The 22,444-nt window shown below is 38.0% G+C and overlaps 2 protein-coding genes across 2 annotated transcripts; one reads left to right on the top strand and one right to left on the bottom strand.

The window, feature by feature from the left end:
- Positions 1–1,821: 1,821 nt before the first annotated feature.
- LOC135462106 (uncharacterized) lies at positions 1,822–16,141 on the bottom strand. Its single transcript, XM_064739469.1, has 15 exons — positions 15,856–16,141; positions 12,499–12,609; positions 12,088–12,198; positions 11,540–11,650; positions 11,266–11,376; positions 10,494–10,562; positions 8,769–8,868; positions 7,507–7,623; positions 6,800–6,894; positions 6,103–6,224; positions 5,637–5,860; positions 5,053–5,163; positions 3,749–3,805; positions 2,897–3,009; positions 1,822–2,227 (listed from the first exon to the last, which is right to left on the bottom strand). The coding sequence occupies exons 1-15, from the start codon at positions 15,955–15,957 to the stop codon at positions 2,090–2,092; spliced, it is 1,692 nt and encodes a 563-aa protein (XP_064595539.1). The 5' UTR covers positions 15,958–16,141; the 3' UTR covers positions 1,822–2,089.
- Positions 16,142–16,779: 638 nt separating this feature from the next.
- LOC135478946 (uncharacterized) lies at positions 16,780–22,444 on the top strand. Its single transcript, XM_064758662.1, has 7 exons — positions 16,780–16,928; positions 17,790–17,919; positions 18,356–18,543; positions 18,900–19,018; positions 20,053–20,097; positions 20,928–21,038; positions 21,673–22,444. The coding sequence occupies exons 2-7, from the start codon at positions 17,795–17,797 to the stop codon at positions 21,766–21,768; spliced, it is 684 nt and encodes a 227-aa protein (XP_064614732.1). The 5' UTR covers positions 16,780–16,928; positions 17,790–17,794; the 3' UTR covers positions 21,769–22,444.

Below are 22,444 nucleotides of genomic sequence, written 5' to 3'. Positions count from 1 at the left end.
ACCAATATTGTACTTGCAACTTTCAGCCTAAAAATGGCTTATATACATGCATCTGCTTGTTTCACATAAATTTTTTATAATTCATGTAAATGTCTAGAAATAATGGTAATGTGTAAAAATATTGAATGCTCTACAGTAGAAAATGCTTTCTGAAATAAATGTAGATCATAAGTATGCATAGAATTTATATGGCAGAGAACTTCCCAGACCACAAATCTCAGGTAAAAACACAGTGGGCTTTTTGACACTATAACTTGACAAAAAAGTCTTCTTCAAACTTATACATGTATACATCATGTGTGTACATTATCATAATACAGATGTGCACCAACTTTCAATAAAACAACTGTCAAAGGATGACAAAGAAATGCATGTAATATACTGACTCGGATCTAAAAATTAAAAAAAAACAAAACAATAACAATAACAAACTAGAATGGATCTGCGAATAGCAGATCCTAGGCCGGGATCCCGGATCGGATCGATGACGTTTTCCCCTTCATGTTCTGTGTTCGAAGGACACATGTTTCACATACACGGCTTTCAATGTTTCCATGCGACCTTACACCGTTTGTCACTGAGGCAGTCGGCCAGTCATTTGCATTCCCTCGAATAGATTGGCGACCTTAATGATGCTACGCTATGCCCAGTGAAAAACGGTCGTTCCTTGGCAGACTTAGCCCGCTATTTGTAAGAAATAACGCAAAAACACGACCAGTGTAACAGCAAGTTTGTACATTCACATCTCAATCCACGACCTGCCATGCACAGACTCACTGCTCCACTGATAGCTCGGCCATCGTTAGAAAGTCAGCAATTGGACCACGGCGCATGTCCATATCTGTCAATCACCCTGGCCTGTTTAACGTATAGTAAAGAGGACGAGGTCTGCGCAAAACAAAGCTAACTTTTACAGGTCTACGTCGTTTGCTGTTGTAGTTAGATCTCTACGCCAGCTAATAGAGTACTGGAGTTTGATGGGAACTGGAATCAATGTCATCCTACAACCGTTTCGTGAGATCACGGACAGTGTAGTTGAAAACATCAGGTCAAATACTACAAACCCAGTCCAGTCCCCTTCTAACTCCATGTTAAAGCAATGGGATTCCCATCTTTTTCTAAACAAAAAATGGTGTTGTGATTTAAACGCTTGTAGCGAAAAAACTATTGATCGTAGCTCAAATTCGTTGACAAATGCTCGAAAGAGCATGTCTTGGGCTACAATTTGGTGCAGGTTGCACATTTCTAGCTGCCATAGTTCTCGAGTTACAGGTCATTGAACTTACGTAAGTTTTTTGAGTTTTTTGCTAATATCTCAAAAAGTTACACAGATATGGAAAAAATACAACCAGATTCAGAATCAGCAGCTCAAGATACATCAGAATACGTTCAGAACAATTGAACTTTGAGAACTTTTTGTGACGTCACAAATTCGACCAATGGCGAGCTTCCAGAATTTTGACCGGAAGTGAACCATTTTCGCAAACTTTAAAGAACTCCTGACCTTCTAGCTGCATTTGAAATCGATCGGTTCAGTGGTTCTTGAGAAGAAGATTTTTAAAGATTTTACACAAAATCCAATATGGCGGCCGAACCACGTGACATAAGAAAAAAATGAAAAATATACCCCTAGAAAATCTCCGCCAGACTGTGTGTACAAAATTTGGGACCTCTATGTTGAACGGTGTTTGAGTTCTGCTGCTAACAAGGTCGGTGAAAAAAAAAAAAAATAATAATAATAAGAAAAAAACAGAACAATAACAATAGGTATCCCGTTCAGGAGAACGGGATCCCTAAAAATTCATAAATCAACACCTCTCATTTATCACTACTGAACTTGTACAAAGTTTCAATCAAATATCACAAAGGAAACTCTATAGGGTGTGACATACCAAACATTAGGTGAATTCTCAGCTCCCTTTCTTACCAGGGATAGGCAACGATGAGTAATTTATGTGTACAGTCAATCTCTTCTTAAGTGCAATACCAAATAATTGTTATGTAAATGCCATAAATGTGAGAAATGTGAGTCATTCAATACAATAAGATTTTTTTGTAACAGTAACGACTTGAAACTCAGCATCACTCTTCAGGTGTTGCCTCGTGTCCACTTTTCCTTCACCAGTTGTGTGATGGCCTCAGCGAGCGTCTCATAATCTGACATCTGATTGTAAATGTGAGCGGATATTCTAACATAAAGCTCACCTTGTACTGCTTTGATGGGAACCTGACAACAGATATAATATATAAAATTATGTCGGAAGTAGCAAATCCAAATACCCGATAAAAAACTCTAACCACTAAGAACTAAGGAGAGCATTAAATATGCAAAATTTATGGTGGTTTTCCAAAAACTAGCATAGATTCTACAAAGTAAAGCAGCCCACATTATCAAAATTTGACAATATTAGGAGTTGTGTTATTGCACAGAAATGAAAGAGTAACAGAGAGACAAACCCACATTAATATCACTCACTTTCTGTGAAAGTGGAATAAAAAGTCACACCACGCTTTTAGTCATGTTATGGCTGAAAAACTTCTAAACTTCTACATATGATAAAGCCTTTAGAGAGTTTAATTAAAATTAATCACACAAATTCCAAGACAATAATTTTATAGCCATATCTTTGGTGTTTCATAACATTTTGCAGTTAAAGTGCTGACATCATAACTAAGCATTTTAAAATGCCTGCCTTTGAAGTTTGTTTCTTAATGAGCATGTTAGAGTTATGAAGTTAGGGAACGATCAGTTATTAGCTCAACAAAGGCTCTGCACTCCACTCGTTAACCTGACCTACCACAGGTAATTGAAATACTCTTGAGTACATCAATAAACCTCAATAACAGAAAATTAAAAGAAAATAATAATTAAAAAAAAATTCATGCATAATCTCACTTCTATGTTATATCTGTGGAATAAGATACTTTGAATTTCCTCTGCTGTGTTGTAGTTGACAGTTGATGATGTCTGGTATAGTGCTGCCGGCAGTTGCACAAGGCACATGGATCCTGTACAAAGTGTTTAACATAGTCAGATTAATGTATCCACATAAATACAGTCAGATTAATGTATCCACATAAACACAGTCAGATTAATGTATCCACATAAACACAGTCAGATTAATGTATCCACATAAATGCAGTCAGATTAATGTATCCACATAAATACAATCAGATTAATGTATCCACATAAATACAGTCAGATTAATGTATCCACATAAATACAATCAGATTAATGTATTCACATAAATACAGTCAGATTAATGTATCCACATAAATACAGTCAGATTAATGTATCCACATAAATATTTCTGATGCGTTGACATTATCAGTCTTGTACAAAATGATTGTGACTTGAATGATGGCTGTATGCTTATTATAAGTGTTAATAATACTGCCACATCACACAATGCTAATGGATTATGAAATCTATGTCTGAACAAACAGGTCTGAACAACCATGTCTGGACAAACATGCTTTTCTTGAATAAATGTTTGTCAAGTAGAACAATATTGCCCAAAACCATTGATGTTCAAACACTACATTAACTCACAACATTAATTTCATAAATGATTCACTCATTGACAATATGTATATATATCAGAAAAAAACTTCAATTTAAGTTATGATTTCTTACATGAACAAACAAATATAATGTGCTACCATCTTTAGTTTGATTTTGTTTTTGTTGATAACTGATTAGGTTTCACACATGGTTACAGTTTAACTGTCTGATCAGCTCACTTACTGAACATATCCTCTGGTGCGGCCAAAGCAGTATCCCAGCATTTAGTCAACATGGTGGCTGCAAAAGTAAAGCAATTAATGGTAAAAAGAAAAATGTCACGTGAATAAATACAGGAGAACCTCTTGGCGACAATAAATGTTACTAGGAACGAATCTCAGTAACTCAGCAGGTGACTCCAAACCACAAGATACATGAGGTACCATGGGGATTATGTCCGGAGGTGACTCCAGATCACAAGATACATGAGGTACCATGGGGATTATGTCAGGAGGTGACTTCAGATCACAAGATACATGAGGTACCATGGGATTATGTCAGGAGGTGACTCCAAACCACAAGATACATGAGGTTCCATGGGGATTATGTCAGGAGGTGACTCCAGATCACAAGATACATGAGGTACCATGGGGATAATGTCAGGAGGTGACTCCAAACCAAAAGATACATGAGGTACCATGGGGATTATGTCAGGAAGTGACTTCAAACCACAAGATACATGAGGTACCATGGCGATTATGTCAGGAGGTGACTCCAGATCACAAGATACATGAGGTACCATGGGGATTATGTCAACAGGTGAGTCCAGATCACAAGATACATGAGGTACCATGAGGATTATATCCGGAGGTGACTCCAAACCACTAGATACATGAGGTACCATGAGGATTATGTCAGGAGGTGACTCCAAACCAAAAGATACATGAGGTACCATGGCCATTATGTCAGAAGGTGACTCCAAACCACTAGATACATGAGGTACCATGGGGATTATGTCAAGATTTATAGTCCAAAAAATTATTAAGATTTATAGAAGATTGATATTGGACTATGTCATGTTTTTATACGCCAATTTGATCATAATTAGAAAAGTACCCTAAATGAACACAAATATTATCCGTGACAAACTTAGGGTAATCAGTGTCACCGAGTGCCCTCCCTGAGGTCCTGGCCTTGGCCTTGCCTTGCCTCAATACAATACATGCACTACTTTTTAAAATATCATACTTTTGTGAAACACACATTGCACTACTTAATCCAATGTAGAAATAATTACAACACTGCCGGCCAGACTATTGCAAACCACCCTAATTCCTAAACCTTTTCACACATGAAAGAGCAACTTTTAGTGAAATTTATGTACACTTTTAATTTCATGTTGAAGACTTGGTAAATTTCAGGGCTTCACAAAAAATATCATTTTATCTGTCAACACAGAATAATGCCTTCAGAATATGCTTGAATAAACACGTTGCAAACATGCGAAAAGGTGGATGAATTACAGTACCACTTATTAATAAACTTACCAGCATCTTTAGTAAGTGAATTGATATATAGTCTTATATTCTCAGGTTTAACCACTTCCCAGAAATCCAGAACTGTTCTCAGCGCTATGAAGGCACTGTAATCTTTCAGACCTGCAAACAAGTTGTTTTGTAACAATTTAACAAGCTAATTCAATGATTTTTTATGTTGATCTGAGAGGCCAGGAAATGAATCTGCCGACAAAATTTGATCAAATCAAACAATGTTTCAAGATCTGAATCAAGGAAATCAAAATCTGCAAAACTTACAAATGGATCCGACAAGGTTTTGAACTTGATCTGATGTTGTACAAAGTGAAACTTCAAACAAAATTTTATCACAATTCAATAATATTTAGTGAAGTTATTGCAAGGAAATCTTTTCAAACCTGATCTGAGGTTCCATAAGATAAAGTTGCACACAAAAGGTGATCAAAACTGGATAACATTTTAATAGTGGAGTTAGCACTCAGAAACCAATGTCTGACAGTTGGAGAGACAATCACAATTGTTAAACAGTTTAACAATCAGCTTCATGCAAATACACATTTCAATTAAATGTATGCAAAAAAAGTAAATCAGTTTACCTTGCCATATAAATTTGGAATGAAATCCACCTTCAAATCCATGGGAAATGACACATGGGTTGATGTCGTGTTGAAGTTCTTTGCGGGCATAGAGGAAGGCACATCCTTTAGGAGCACAGAGCCACTTGTGAGCATTAGATGTGTAGTAATCTGCACCAAGAGCAGCCAGATTCAAGGGGAGAGAACCCAGGGCATGGGCTCCATCAATCAGCACTGGAACTCCCCTATAATTATATGGTATGGTGTAGAATTTTTCTACACTCTGTTAATGCACATCAAATTTTGAGTTTCTGTGTTAATGTTTTGGGAGTTATTCCCCTTGAGTCACTCCTAAAATGAGCAATTCATTCAACATTTACTGTGAATCCTGGTTTGTTTACAAACATGATTTTCTCTTGAGACAATAATGGAAGGAAGACAACAGACTGCACAAAGCATCTGTCTCTCATTTTCTGCCTCGACTCACCTTTCCTTACACAGTGGTATGATCTCCTCCAATGGCATAACAAATGGTGTATTGCTAGGGATATGGTCAAATACAGCCAGTTTCGTGCCTGGTTCCAGTTTATCCTTCACAAGGTCGAGTACCTGTATTTATAACAAAATATTTGACAACAGTCTCACAACTGCAGATTAGCTTCCCTTTCGGTCGCAGTGAAATAAATTTACAACATTGGTATATGTGTATATATATGTACAACAGTAACATACAACAGAAAGTATAGAAACCTTATCAAATAAATCGCCATTTTTCACAAAAATGACATTGAGTTTTCCATACTCTCCACTGCCATCTACAGGTATCTACACACTTTTCAACCTTTATTCAAACACCCAACATCACATGCTCCTCTGGCAAGTTACAGAAAAAACATTTCTATGTGCCAGTGACATAGACGTGCACAGAGTATAAGTGGAAGGTACAAGGTCTTTCAAAGAATGAAAGGCAGCAAAAAGGGCCTCAGAGCAGCACAAAGAGCCTCAGAGCGGGACAAAGGGCCTCAGAGCAACACAAAGGGCCTACTATGGAATGCTGGATTGTCTGTCCAAGGGTGGAACTGAACCCACACCTGGTGTTCCTCATCATCAGGAGTCGCATGATTTACTGTTGGCTTTTCATTGTACATTTACATGTATTTACTACTAAAGAAAATCTGACAAACCTGCTGTTTTCCAGTAAGTGGGAATTGTACAAGTTCTTCCTGGATTACTGCCTCTGTCTCTGAACACCTGTGTCTCAGGAGCTTCTTTAATGCCCCTGACCAACAGACAACAAAATGACTCAAGTTTAAGACCTTAGAACCCTTCTTGCTGCAGTGATACTTACTTGCTTATATATTTTATTTCACTGGTGTTTTATGCCTTATTTCACTTGTATGATGGAGTCCAGCATTGTGGTGGGGAGGAAACCGCACAGAGCCTGGGAGAGGGTGATAGGGGGCAGGGGGGTGGGGGTGATGGGGGAACTCATGACCACCATCCGCAGGTTGCTGAAGACCTTCCCACGTACAGCCACAGAGGAAGCCAGCATGAGCCGGGCTTGAACTCACAATATCCTCATCGGTGATAGCCTCCAGCGTCATTACACCACGCTGGCACTAACCACCTCGGCTACAGAGGCCTCTCTGAAGTGATAATGTTACGTGTTGAAGGTGACCAAGGCCTTTGTTTAATGACACAACACTGGTTAATTTTAATATATAAATCAAGTTAAGACTGAGCCTTATGTCGAACGCATACATTGTACCTGGATAACTAAGAACCATTAATTTTCATAATCTATAGTTATCACGAAAAAAACAATGGTATTTTAGTGTTGCACATGATCAAAATTCTTTTACTTTTCACTTAAGCTACCTTAGATCCTTACCATAAGTGACACTGAGGCAGAAGATCTTCTCTCCAGGCTGGAACTGAAGACTGTTCACCACAGCACTGAGAGCTGAGGACACATTGGCCACTAACACAAGCTCACTTGGGTCACAGTCTGAAAATAACAACAAAGTTACCTTTGTTATGTAGGTAAGCCTTTTTTTTCAAAAAGTGGGACATATGATTCTATAAATTTTTGTCTGAATTAATAATTGATTACTGTTGATAAAAATTTGCTTTTGTTTTCTTGACATGAAAACTACCAAATGTGGCAAGTTTAATGTACATTTCTAAACAGTACTACAAGAAATGACCACATACTAAAGGCCGAAAAAGATCATTCATGATTTAAATCAGTTTCATATCAAGGCAAACCACTCGAAACTATATTAGTTATTCTTTTCGTCAAATTTCATAAATTCTAAAGTCATTCAACTGGAATTATGTGGACTCCAGCACATCGTAAGAAAACACACAATAATCCTTTTTCGTATTTTGTGCAGACCTGACATACAGAAAACTTAAAAATTTACACGTATGTGGACTGAACCCACTGCGTTGAAATGTTTGGGCAAGGTGATGTCACGAAGAGTGTGGACACATAACATATGAATTGTGATCATCCAAACATAACACTATGATGATGGGAGGGCAAATAAACGTTGTAGCATAAAAAAATTCTTGCTGGAGAAATACTTACTGACAAATTTGAATTCTTACTAGAGAAATACTTACTGACAAATTTGAATTCTTACTAGAGAAATACTTACTGACAAATTTGAATTCTTGCTAGAGAAATACTTACTGACAAATTTAAATTCTTGCTGGAGAAATACTTACTGACAAATTTAAATTCTTGCTGGAGAAATACTTACTGACAAATTTAAATTCTTGCTAGAGAAATACTTACTGACAAATTTAAATTCTTGCTGGAGAAATACTTACTGACAAATTTAAATTCTTGCTGGAGAAATACTTACTGACAAATTTAAATTCTTGCTAGAGAAATACTTACTGACAAATTTAAATTCTTGCTAGAGAAATACTTACTGACAAATTTAAATTCTTGCTGGAGAAATACTTACTGACAAATTTAAATTCTTGCTGGAGAAATACTTACTGACAAATTTAAATTCTTGCTGGAGAAATACTTACTGACAAATTTAAATTCTTGCTGGAGAAATACTTACTGACAAATTTAAATTCTTGCTGGAGAAATACTTACTGACAAATTTAAATTCTTGCTGGAGAAATACTTACTGACAAATTTTGCCAAACGCCTGGCGGAATGCACCAGTTGAGGAATAAGCTCTCTGTCAATGACCCTCAGTGGTTGGCTCTCTGTGTAGATCTGCCACTTCTAAATATTAGGATACAGGATGATATATGGCTCACAGGGTTAAACACATAAAGCACTACACACCAAAATATGTCCAGCAAGCCCACCTTACAGTCTGAACATCAAACTTTTTTTAAGTAACAAAATAAATATTGAAAAATAAGAACACCTATTTCAAGATTCCGTTTTCCACTGTCTTTCTGATAATAGTCCACGGGCCAGACATGATAATGGTACCACCTTAAGTGGCCAAACGTAATTGGAACTAACATGTTTATAGGGTCGGTAGAAGTAAATTAAGATCACATTATAAGGTGTTGCGGAAATTTACAAAAAGCAAGAGAAACGTCAGCATATCATGGACTCTCAGTTAAAAAGACCAGTTAAAAAGGGTGGTTTGTATTGTTTATGAAACAAAGAAAATTTAGCAGTCCACGTTTTGTCTATATTTCATGTATTAGCTATTAGCTGAATATTCAGATGACCTCTACATTTACATGTAAGATTTGCAAGGTTTTCAGCTGGGTTGATAACAGTTTATATGCCCAGCTGTGTACTTCTTTTATTTACACTCATTGTTACAGTGAGCTAAGGTACATTACCTCAGGTAAGTAAAAGTTCATTTCCTTACCTGAGATCTACCAGTCTGAAAACTACAATGTCAGAGCGAAGCTTTGATCAGCTTTTTGACTTTCCATTAAGAATAATGGTAATTGAAACTTTCGCCAAACACTAAGGTTAAGGACTAAATTATTCTGAAATACTCATTGCAGTGTAAACGTCTACTTTGAAGTTAAACCAAAAAACAGAGAAAAAAACACTATAATGGAGTGTATGTCAGACAAACATTTTTCAAATTTTTACAACCTATTTCTTGACAGGTCAATGACAAAGAATAAAAAGTCTTGCAGTTTCCTTTGGCATTTGGGGTCATGGACCCCAACTATGTGCCATTTGGGGTCGTAGACCCCAAATGTGTGCCATTTGGAATTTACTATTCAGATATACAGACCTGAAGTCAACAGTTGTTAACACAACCATGATAGAATGCCCTAAAATGTTAAAAAGCATAAACTTTATATCTTCTCTCTGGTTGCTTTCTGGCTGCAAAGAAAACTGCTAATTCAGTCCTTCTAGCCCCCTGTAGCTCACCCGTCTCCCAACCCCGAGAGGGCTAAAATGTCATCTTTCATCAACAAATCTGCCTTAATGTTTGAGGAGATTAGCTTGAATAAGTTAAGGAAACATTCCAAAAGGTAAGCACTATGTTCCAGAGTTAACTGGGAGTTCAAATAGCACTGTTATAGTATGACCGTTGGCAATGTATGAGTTAGCTCATTGGACAAAGTTTATTAAAGGGGGCATAAGCCCTACAATACTACCGATCTGCGAGGGCTATCATAACAAAACAACAACTAAAGATATATGCCAACTTAAAAATAGCAAGGAGATTTGGCCACCCTGGGTGGTAGCAATATGTGAAATTTTGGTCCTTGGCTCATGGACTATAATGTTCATTTGTTTTTGTTTTTTCCTCCATTAAAGCAAAAACTTGTCACCAACTTCCTACACTAACTTTGGCACTGTTGCTTTAGTAATATTCCCTTTTCCCCATCGCAAACACCCAGAGAATATCTGATGTATACCTGGGCTACTTCCATGGCTTCTTTAAGAACTGCACCCATGGCTCCATGATTAATAAAAGTACAGCTATCCTGAAAGTAGAAACATACAAGAGGAAGAGATTTGATCAATACAATCACATTTTTTAAAACAATAAGTATCAAGATACTTACAAAAACTTTTACCAATATTTTTGGTCACTATGGTAACCGTATATTTTATAAAGTTTGTGAATTAACACCGAATTATAAAATTGTTTGAAATCTTTCACACAATTTCAGAGAATATCACATTACAAGCAGTATAGAGATTGGTAACAGTAATGGAAATCCCAAAATCCATGGGAAGTATGACTGAGCAGCTCAAGGAGTAAGTTATGCAACTCTTAACCAAAAGGCAAACTAAGTGTGGGTTAAATCTTAGACAGGGATACCTGCTGTCTTTAGGGGCGTTGGTGACAATAATATCCACATAGGGCTGTTTTCACAATCTTCTGTTCATTGAGGATAAGTTTCGCCAGCCACATGCCAAAGGTTGAAGGTTTACCCTAGGCACATTGGTTCCCTGCACCTACAAGATTGACTACCACCATTTAAGTCTAAAATTGTTGAGAATGGCATCAAAGAACAACCAATCAACCAGTCAATCAACCAGTCAATCAATCAAAACTCAACATCCTTTACAAAGGAAAACTGTACTATGATACTGTGTCACTAGCTGCTGATTGGAATCCTGAAGCCTTATGCAGATTGCCATCATCTGAGGGATTCTGAACCTGAGATATGAAATATTCACCTCCAGGTAAAAGTGTCTCTGGCGACACTTTGCTCCGAACTGGATGGACTCAGAATGATACTCTGTAAAAGTAGGCACGTCAAATGGTTGATCTGGTGGTTTATAGCAGGCCTAAAGCAAGGAAAAACAATATTCACCTCCAGGTAAAAGTGTTTCTGGCGACACTTTGCTCCGAACTGGATGGACTCAGAATGATACTCTATAAAAGTAGGCACGTCAAATGGTTGATCTGGTGGTTTATAGCAGGCCTAAAGCAAGGAGAAACAATATTCACCTCCAGGTAAAAGTGTCTCTGGCGACACTTTGCTCCAAACTGGATGGACTCAGAATGATACTCTGTAAAAGTAGGCACGTCAAATGGTTGATCTGGTGGTTTATAGCAGGCCTAAAGCAAGGAGAAACAATATTCACCTCCAGGTAAAAGTGTTTCTGGCGACACTTTGCTCCGAACTGGATGGACTCAGAATGACACGCTATAAAAGTAGGCACGTCAAATGGTTGATCTGGTGGTTTATAGCAGACCTAAAGCAAGGAGAAACAATATTCACCTCCAGGTAAAAGTGTTTCTGGCAACACTTTGCTCCGAACTGGATGGACTCATAATGACACGCTATAAAAGTAGGCATGTCAAATGGTTGATCTGGTGGTTTATAGCAGACCTAAAGCAAGGAGAAACAATATTCACCTCCAGGTAAAAGTGTTTCTGGCAACACTTTGCTCCGAACTGGATGGACTCATAATGACACGCTATAAAAGTAGGCACGTCAAATGGTTGATCGGGTGGTTTATAGCAGGCCTAAAGCAAGGAGAAACAATATTCACCTCCAGGTAAAAGTGTTTCTGGCGACACTTTGCTCCGAACTGGATGGACTCAGAATGACACGCTATAAAAGTAGGCACGTCAAATGGTTGATCTGGTGGTTTATAGCAGACCTAAAGCAAGGAGAAACAATATTCACCTCCAGGTAAAAGTGTTTCTGGCGACACTTTGCTCCGAATTGGATGGACTCAGAATGATACTCTGTAAAAGTAGGCACGTCAAATGGTTGATCTGGTGGTTTATAGCAGGCCTAAAGCAAGGAGAAACAATATTCACCTCCAGGTAAAAGTGTTTCTGGCGACACTTTGCTCCGAACTGGATGGACTCAGAATGACACGCTATAAAAGTAGGCACGTCAAATGGTTGATCTGGCAGTTTATAGCAGACCTAAAGCAAGGAGAAACAATATTCACCTCCAGGTAAAAGTGTTTCTGGCGACACTTTGCTCCGAACTGGATGGACTCAGAATGATACTCTGTAAAAGTAGGCACGTCAAATGGTTGATCTGGTGGTTTATAGCAGGCCTAAAGCAAGGAGAAACAATATTCACCTCCAGGTAAAAGTGTTTCTGGCGACACTTTGCTCTGAACTGGATGGACTCAAAATGATACTCTATAAAAGTAGGCACGTCAAATGGTTGATCGGGTGGTTTATAGCAGGCCTAAAGCAAGGAGAAACAATATTAACCTCCAGGTAAAAGTGTTTCTGGCAACACTTTGGTCCGAACTGGATGGACTCAGAATGACACGCTATAAAAGTAGGCATGTCAAATGGTTGATCTGGCAGTTTATAGCAGGCCTAAAGCAAGGAGAAACAATATTCACCTCCAGGTAAAAGTGTCTCTGGCGACACCTCCAGGTAAAAGTGTTTCTGGCGACACTTTGCTCCGAACTGGATGGACTCAGAATGATACTCTATAAAAGCAGGCACGTCAAATGGTTGATCTGGTGGTTTATAGCAGGCCTAAAGCAAGGAGAAACTATATTCACCTCCAGGTAAAAGTGTTTCTGGCGACACTTTGCTCCGAACTGGATGGACTCAGAATGACACGCTATAAAAGTAGGCACGTCAAATGGTTGATCTGGTGGTTTATAGCAGGCCTAAAGCAAGGAGAAACAATATTCACCTCCAGGTAAAAGTGTTTCTGGCGACACTTTGCTCCGAACTGGATGGACTCAGAATGACACGCTATAAAAGTAGGCACGTCAAATGGTTAATCTGGTGGTTTATAGCAGGCCTAAAGCAAGGAGAAACAATATTCACCTCCAGGTAAAAGTGTTTCTGGCGACACTTTGCTCCGAACTGGATGGACTCAAAATGATACTCTGTAAAAGTAGGCACGTCAAATGGTTGATCTGGTGGTTTATAGCAGACCTAAAGCAAGGAGAAACAATATTCACCTCCAGGTAAAAGTGTTTCTGGCGACACTTTGCTCCGAACTGGATGGACTCAAAATGATACTCTGTAAAAGTAGGCACGTCAAATGGTTGATCTGGCAGTTTATAGCAGGCCTAAAGCAAGGAGAAACAATATTCACCTCCAGGTAAAAGTGTTTCTGGCGACACTTTGCTCCGAACTGGATGGACTCAGAATGATACTCTGTAAAAGTAGGCACGTCAAATGGTTGATCTGGTGGTTTATAGCAGACCTAAAGCAAGGAAAAACAATATATTATTGAAGGCTGAAAGTTAAGATACATACTGAAGCAAAATCAGTCGGAAAATTTTATCAGGCAAGACAACAAACTTCAGAGTAGCAATAAGCCAATTTTTTTATGGGATCATCTTATCTGGCAGAAGATACTAACTGGTAGTTTACATATTTGCTATGTAAACTGCCAATTAAGCATATTTGTTATGTAAACTTCCAGTTAGTATTTGCAATTCCAAAGCAACATGTCACTGTGAAACTTTTATAGATTCTGTGCAGACTGCATGCACATATGGAATGAAAAGGCCTACATATCTTTCAATATTCGATCCAGATATGTACGCAGTAAAACATAACTGTATTTATTATATTTTATGAAATAAAGCCTGTTATCCCTACTTGTGAGGTCAACCTCAACCGCACTCATGCAGCCATTAGCATAGTCTAATATTTACTGAAGACCACTTTTCTCCCAACAATGTGGTGTGCATATCTTTATTTATTTATTTATTTGATTGGTGTTTTAGGCCGTACTCAAGAATATTTCACTTATACGACGGCGGCCAGCATTATGGTGGGTGGAAACCGGGCAAAGTCCGGGGGAAACCCACGACCATCTGCAGGTTGCTAGCAGACCTTCCCACTTACAGCCAGAGAGGAAGCCAGCATGAACTGGACTCGAACTCACAGCGAGCGCATTGGTGAGAGACTCCTAGGTCACTGCGCTGTGCTAATGCGCTAACCACCTGAGCCACGGAGGCTCCTGTGGTGTGCATATCTGTACATTACTAAGATGTGGGTAAGTTCATCAATAACTTGCCAAAGATAGGTGGTTTATTCCATATTCCTGATATCCTCCACACATAAAACTGACTGCCATCATTTAACTGAAAAATTCATCAAGTAAAGACCAAGTGAAGAAACAAATCAAACATGGCAGGCCCTACATGTAGGTAATATCATGATATAGCAGCCTATTAAACATTGATCTATTAGCTAAACCTGGCCTGACGTCGCTTTACCCTAGTAAAGTCTTGCCAAAAATGTCGCAGCACAGGCTGAATCTCTGCTTGTATAACTAGACTGTACCAAATGCTAGTTGAGAAACATTTTTGACCCTACAGTTCGTGTATATATAATAGTTGCCTTATAGTACTCCGAAGCCTCAAACAGCAATTCAACTCCTTTGTTAAAATTTTGTTTGGGGTACTATAACACAAGTAAGATATAGAACATTGACATTCCAAACTGTCTACATATTACTAGTGAAACAGTGCCCTGAAGCCTCAAACACCAACTCAACTCCAATGTTAAAATCTTGATTGTGGTACTGTATCACAAGTAATATATAGAGCATTGGCATTTCAAACTGATGTCTACATATTACTCATGAAACAGTACCCCAAAGACTCAAATACCAATTCACCTTCCATGTTTAACTCATGCTAGGGGTACTATAACACAAATAACACATAGGGTGTTGGCCATTAGGGAGAACAAAGTTTACCTGTTTGTTATTTATTTATTTATTTATTTGATTGTTTTTTTACGCTATACTCAAGAATATTTCACTTATACAATGGCGGTCAGCATTATGTCGGGAGAAAATCCACGACCATCCGCAGGTTTACCTGTTTGAAGGGTACATTGTTAGTGGTGGGGGATTGGGTGGCTATTTAACATGGACTGTCATTCAGTTGTAGTGCAAGCTTTCAGGTAAAATGTGTACAATGGCTTAATTAGGAAAAGGAAATTTTAAGCTCAGATATGCCTCTACCACTTCAACAATACCCCTGTAAACGTAGTCAAATCTGAGGCTTAAACATGCAAGCCACATTGAAAATTTTCTGTCTTATGACCACTCCTGAGCAATGTAAGGAATGCCCCTTTTCAAATGTAGTCAAATTCAATGTTTCTTGTATGTCTCACCCGTCCATTACATGATGGGTAGGGAAATATCCCTTGCTATAACTGAAAAGGTAATATCATATAATATTAATTTGCCCTTTTTCAAATACACTTTTAGGGGCGAAATTTGGGGTTATTTACCGTAAACTATAATTATAAACAGCTGGGACACAATCAACTGTAAAATACCACCACAACTTAATAGCGCCTACCTCTGAAGCATTGATGAGTTCTTCTGCGTTTGAAGAGTGAAATGACCCAAAATCCCTTTTACTCATCTTTACAAAATTACTGAGACTGGTGTCTGCAAACATTTAACATTAACAGTTAACCTACGGTAACAGAAAATGAAACTCGGTTGCTACTCCTATGCACGTCAAGGGGAATAACCCTGAAAGAGACATTATTTTCTGTCTTCTATCACATTAATGAACACGTTGTAACTATCACGTAGACGCAGAAATAATCGCCGTGGAACGAGGAAAGGGGTATTAGCTAAATATTGATAAAAAATTTACATTTTCACAACAGAAATTACAAAAATAAGTCAGCTACACTGCAACCCTACATGCCTTACTCGCGTCAACAGTAGTTTCAACTCGCTACAAGAGGATTACGAGGGCCGATTTTCCATTGGTGTGCAGAACGGTGACGTCACAGGCTTAGGTTTGTCTGCGAGATTGAAATGTGACGTGTCAAGACCAAAGTGCTCCCCCCCTCAATGAACATGCATGTACTTTGCTAGCATTCCGTCGTAGTTTCTGAATTGCAAGCTATATATATATACATAACTCACAGGCATTTGGAATCGATTTTGCGTTCCAAGTACCTGCACAAGTCAGGTAACTGTGGCTGTTGTTGTTGCACATGGAGCCTTCCCTAAGATGACATCTTGTCAAAACCGACATTTTCTCGTGGCACCGAGCATGATTGGTTTACACAAGTTTCATTGTACACAATAAAAGAGTTATAAAACGATTGTTTACTTGTATATACAAAGTTATGTACATAAAGGCAAGATTGTTGGGGTTTTTGATTGATGTATGCGACAACCAGAGATTTCTATCGACCAAAGCGTCTGAACGACGACGGCTGCAGTTGACGAATTTCCCTCTGTGCCACCATAGGCACATATACTGTCAGTGTCACACACTTTTACGTTTGCGTGGCGATTTTCGATTTGCTGGAGTTTCGTAGTCGTATAAACATGCCTGCAGACACGCTCGCTCTCACTTCTGCTATTGAAGTGTGGTTCTGACATTTCTGTTAAAGTATCAATATTCAGGTGAGGTGAGCGATTGCGATATAATCCGAATTTTTGACTAGAACTGCAGCATAAGTACTGTCAGGCTTATCACAATATCAGTTGCAAGTTATAGTCAGAAAATATATTTCATTATAGACATGCATAGGTATGCGCATTGCTTCATTGTTGATTGTTACTTTTAGCCTAATGAAATATGTTAACCATACAACGTCAAATTCATTTGGCTATTTTATTTTTACTTTAGTTTATAACTGTAAAGTTAATAAGGCCATTATTAATCGTCGTCACTGTCACGGTACCGATTGCAATACAGTCATTATTCCTTACCTGTAAGTCGCAATTGAAGAGAGGAAAAAGTATGTTAACAGATGCAAAGTGGCAGTATTTACCATATCGAAAGGAGTCGTAGGTGCTGTAGCATAGTCCCAGTTTACCCCATCATAGTCATATTTGTCTACTAGAATAGACATACGTACTACCATAGTGGACCTGCTATGACGACGACAATGTCATTTCATGAATATGACACATTTACATTTACTGCATGTCTTACATGATATTGATATAAATGAACAAAAGAAAATTATATGAAATCGTCACATGTTAATTTTCTAATGAGTATTCACGTCATAGTGTTAATACCATATTGTATTTAAGAACTAGCTGTGGGCCTTGCTAGACACTGTATTAGAATGATGCCACAATGCCCTATAAAATTCTAGGACTTGAACTCCTTCACCAGTTGAATTTTATTTATTTTTTGGGGATTGTTGATGTTATTTGAACACCATACGGAACTCCTTTATTAACATGATTGAAGAAACAAAACGCCTAAAGGCTGTTATAACTCCTGTTACTCAGTGTGTTGTTCATTTTCAGATGTCATGATGCCCTTAGATCGTGTAGCTGTCTTCCAGTTCAGTTTGCTCGTTCTAGCAATACCAGCTCAGTACTTTATCCTCAAGTTCATGGAAACATCAGAATCTCAGAGGAGCTATGCCTTGAGGAAGTAAGAGCTGATTTGTCACAATTAATCCTCTGCCTGTATGTTCAACAAAGATTATAATTTTAACACCACTTGTATGCTATGTCATTCCATCTTCCACTCTCACAATTCTTATTTGAGGCCATAATTGATAATAGTAAGCAAGAACACTTGTCTTCCACCTGTGTGGTGTCCAGTGGTGACATGGGAAAGTTTGGCAGTAAGTTACCAAAGGTTGGTGGTTTATGTAGAGAGTCCAATATTCTTCAGTCATAAAACTGATAGCCTTCATCTAAATTCCTAAATATTGTGGTAAGCAACAGACAGATAAATAAATAAAATAAATGAATTTACACAATTTGAGGACTGTTGTCTAGACTAAGAAGTGATATGTTTTTTATGCTGGACAGGTACAATGTTTTTCTTGATGTAAAATAATATGTATATGTTGCTTACCCAGTGTTTTAAGCAGTGCTGTTGGGCTGAAGAACAAATACTTAACGTGGATGTCCTGGCGGCAGTGGTGTGTGTCCCTGTTAAAGAGTATTCGTCAGGAGAGTGTGGAGTATGGGGGTCAGGATGACCCAGATGGCGAATCTCCAGCTGTGGAGGTTATCAAACTGCGCAACCCAGATGGCATGTTTGGAGGTATTGAACAAAGAAATACATATACTGTTTTCTTTAGGAAGAAGAACAAAAAGCAACAGTTTAACCTTACTGATCTGACACATGACTGACACTGTGTGCTGAAGTCTAGATCATTGAGTGCAATAAATTTTACCTTTGATCGTTTTAGCATTGTGTATAAAATAGCAACCAAAGACCATAAATCTCATGTTAGACTGCACTTTGCCATGCATGTATTTGTCCAATTTTGTATATCCCCTTCCTTTTTTTTTGTTTTTTTGTGATGGGGTCGGGGGTGGAGCGGATTGATCTTTTTGAAGATACATGTATGTAGCTGAGTTTCTGACATTAATGCTCATGTGGTTTTCCTTAAAAAGCCTCGCCCGTACCCCGGAGCCCTAGACCAGCACACGTGAAGTACAGAGTAGGTCAAGTCATCAAGCATAAGATTTGGGGCTACCGAGGAGTGATCATTGCCTGGGACACTGAAGCTAAGGTAAGTATGTTAACATGAAAGAGAAATGTGATGGGCATGAGACTGTATATTGGTTTGTTTTTCTAGTAAAATTGTTTTGGTACTTCACTGACTTCATTAATGTCTAAGCTTTCATTGGAGTGAGAAATCTCACCATTAGAATCATTATTACATTTGAAGATGGCTACAAGCAGCTTTAATATAAAGACTGTCTCCCTGAGTGAAGTCACCAGCTTATTTATTTGATTGGTGTTTTACGCCGTACTCAAGAATATTTCACTTATACAACGACGGCCAGCATCATGATGGGAGGAAACCACGCAGAGCTAGAGGGAAACACATCATCACCCACAGGTTGCTGGAAGACCACCCCACTTGGGGCCGGAGAGGAAGCCAGCATTAGCTGGATTTGAACTCACAGCGCTTTTTGCCTTAAGTGTGAAAGGCTGACTGACTGTCACACCATCATGCAACATCAATGTAAAAACGACATAACAAGAACATATTTGCCGATAAATTTCATGGGATGACCCAGTTATGACTAAGCTATAATTGGGTCAGACTAGTTGTAGTATTAAACTCTGTTAAGGAATTGTATCAGTTCTGTAGCAAAGGAAAAAAAGTTGTGAGAGCATCTAGAAGTACATGTTCCAATGTATATGATCTGACTGTCCTCACAAATGCCATTGTTTCCTGTAATAATATAATACTGCTCCAGTATATACGTATTATCAGATAACTGTGGAAAGCAAAAGTGTTTACATACAAATACCACAAATGAGACAAATTGAAAGTGATTTAATGTGTTTCATGTAATTATTAACTTCTTTAAACTCTCAAAACTGTTGAATGTCATAACCAATTCACGATATTGTAGGCCTAAGGCCTAATTGATAAGATTGTCCAGCTTCACTACATGTACTTACAGGTACATGTATGTAAAGCAGTACACATCTGTATATAGTTGAGCATAGAAAACCCCACAGTTGAATATATAAAAACACATATTGTTATTTATTAATGTTACTTAATGTTTTAATGGTATTTATTTGCAGGCTCCAGCGCAGTGGTTATCAGAAATGCACCCAAAAAATAAAAAGGTAAGCCTTTTACAACATTTATGATTATATGGGAGTGATATTAAATGGAGAGTAGACCAATTTTCCTGCTTTATACTCTGGAGAAGGACAGTGTGCCATTAACCAGACAATTAGGTGTGGGTGTGTTTTGTTATTTTGCTTTTTTACTTTTTTGATCATTGTTTAACGCCATGCTGCCTCATTGGTATCTTAAACCTTTGCCCTCCAGCCTCCATTTTCAAGGTTGGCTTAGTCAGTCAAAACACCTTCACAGTCAAGAATTGTTATAAAAATGTCATGATTATTTTTCCCTTAATTCTGGAGGAAGTCATGAATTTTCTATTCTGAGATGTAAATTATTTGGTCATGAATATTTGTGTTGAAGTATCTGTGGCAACATTAATGTAAACGTTAATGTATGTATCGCCCCAAGAACCCTTAGAGTCTAGTAAACTTTGCTTCATGCAGAGCCTCAAAATATCATGGTGGTAACACACTTATCTTTCATTGTAATTTAATATGCTAAGACAGTTCATTCAGTTGGCTGAGGTGTCACTCTTGCCATGCTCAGTATGCCTTTGACTTGAAAGATTGTGTGATGTAATCCAGTTCCAAAAACTTTGATGACACAGCATAAAATCAAGAGGTTATGGAAGGAGCCTGCAGTTAAGTTAAAGGGTAGCAGTGTTATTCCTCATGGCACTGCAGGATTTCTTTCATACACAAACCTGATTGCCATTTTACGAGTGAAATATTCTTGATTACAGCATTCAACCCCTATTATTAACAGCATGAATATCGTGATAATATTTTGTTCTGTGTGTTATAATATTTTGCGTTTATTCTTTCAGCATTGGAGAAATATGCCAAATTATGCTATTTTGGTTGACACCAGAGACCGTATAAATGCTCAAATGACATATGTGCCTGAAGAAAATATCCAAGTCATCATCAATACAAAGGTAAGTTAATTGGCGTTAATTTTTGAAGGCACATTGTCAAGAATTCCCTGTTAGATCACAGCCACTTTCGTTAAGTTGAAAACATCTATCATCAGGACAACATATCACTGTTGTACAGGCCGCAATACTCTCTGAGATAAATGACTACTTCCTGTTTAACATGGTGTTAGTTTCATTTTTGCATGAATACATTTGTTTTGCTGAATGGTTAATTTGATTTTATGTCATTGTGATGATTAAATGTCAATTTAGAATTGTCAATAAAACATTAGCTAAAATGTCAGTTAACTCCTGAGATATGGCTGTAAAAGACCAGTTGGTCATAAAATTCAAGATTACGACAAGCCTGTTCCTCTAGTCAGTTTACTGTGATTAAATTTTTGAAAATGAAACAGCTTTAAGAAATGAAAACAAGCCTGTAAAAATGTCTTTGTGTATAAATCCTCTCTCGTTACATTGGTGGGAAGAGTTTTAACTTTGTGCATACTTCTTGTAAGTTACAGGGCATGTTTGATTTTTTAACCATTTCCATCCATTGTCAACAAAATTAGGTCTGTTTTTATCTGGTTCTAGACTTCTGCTGTTTTCATATTGTCAAACTGCACTGCCTAATTAGCATATGCCACTGTTGCAGATATTCCACCCAAATCTGGATGAGTATTTTGAGGCGTGGGATGGAGCTCAATACCTGGCACGTCCATGGATGAAAGCACTCTATCCACATGACTGATGTCTACATGACCGGCTTATGAAACTTACCAGATTAACATTGCAATGTGTACTCCAACCACAACTGGGCCCATTTTCACCAGTCCGCTCCTGCCGTAATTAAAGACACAGTTTATCATCCGATTACAGATTTCTATAGATCCTCAAGACTGATGTCTGCACGACCAGCGTGCACTGATTATAGCACAGTACATACTCCAGTCACAGATTCATCATATCCTCTGTATGCTGTCCCAGTGGCCAGCTTGCCCTAGTTAACATACAATGAGTACATCCTCCAATCAAAGATTCCCCTCTATCCTCATGACCGGCTTCCCCTATATTTTCCTAAGCTTTTTCAATGCTCTGAACTTCTTCATACCTAAGAAAATCAAGTGTGTGTTCAATTTATGCAGTGAAATTTATGGTGTAGTCATGTCCTGGATATTTCTATTTAAAAAGCTCTTTCATCTGATTTTGGCATCAATTTTATGCTTTATTATACCTTCAAATGGATACAGAATGAAGCTGATTGGCTGACAGTGGAGATAAGGTTTCCTGGGTTAAATCCTGTAGCCTTGGTCACCCTTGAATAAATCTGCCATATATAAAATTCAGCATACACTAGGCATAGCCTGGACTTGCCTGTCACACCAGCCAATCAGAATCGATTCTGTATCCCTTTAAGACTGGCTGCT

This window comes from Liolophura sinensis, chromosome 1 (assembly GCF_032854445.1).
Source record: "Liolophura sinensis isolate JHLJ2023 chromosome 1, CUHK_Ljap_v2, whole genome shotgun sequence".
Lineage (NCBI taxonomy): Eukaryota > Metazoa > Mollusca > Polyplacophora > Chitonida > Chitonidae > Liolophura > Liolophura sinensis.
The sequence above is the reverse complement of the archived record's forward strand: the minus strand, read 5'-3'. Positions and strand labels throughout refer to the sequence as shown.

Excerpts from the sequence above, each read along its gene's own strand:
- LOC135462106 (XM_064739469.1), bottom strand. The coding sequence starts at position 15,957 with ATGTTTGCAGACACCAGTCTCAGTAATTTTGTAAAGATGAGTAAAAGG. Across the intron at positions 5,861-6,102 it reads ATACCACTGTGTAAGGAAAG|GGGAGTTCCAGTGCTGATTG; the intron begins GTGAGTCGAGGC and ends ATATAATTATAG. Across the intron at positions 2,228-2,896 it reads TCCACAGATATAACATAGAA|GTTCCCATCAAAGCAGTACA; the intron begins GTGAGATTATGC and ends ATCTGTTGTCAG.
- LOC135478946 (XM_064758662.1), top strand. The coding sequence starts at position 17,795 with ATGATGCCCTTAGATCGTGTAGCTGTCTTCCAGTTCAGTTTGCTCGTT. Across the intron at positions 19,019-20,052 it reads CCTGGGACACTGAAGCTAAG|GCTCCAGCGCAGTGGTTATC; the intron begins GTAAGTATGTTA and ends ATTTATTTGCAG. Across the intron at positions 20,098-20,927 it reads TGCACCCAAAAAATAAAAAG|CATTGGAGAAATATGCCAAA; the intron begins GTAAGCCTTTTA and ends TTATTCTTTCAG.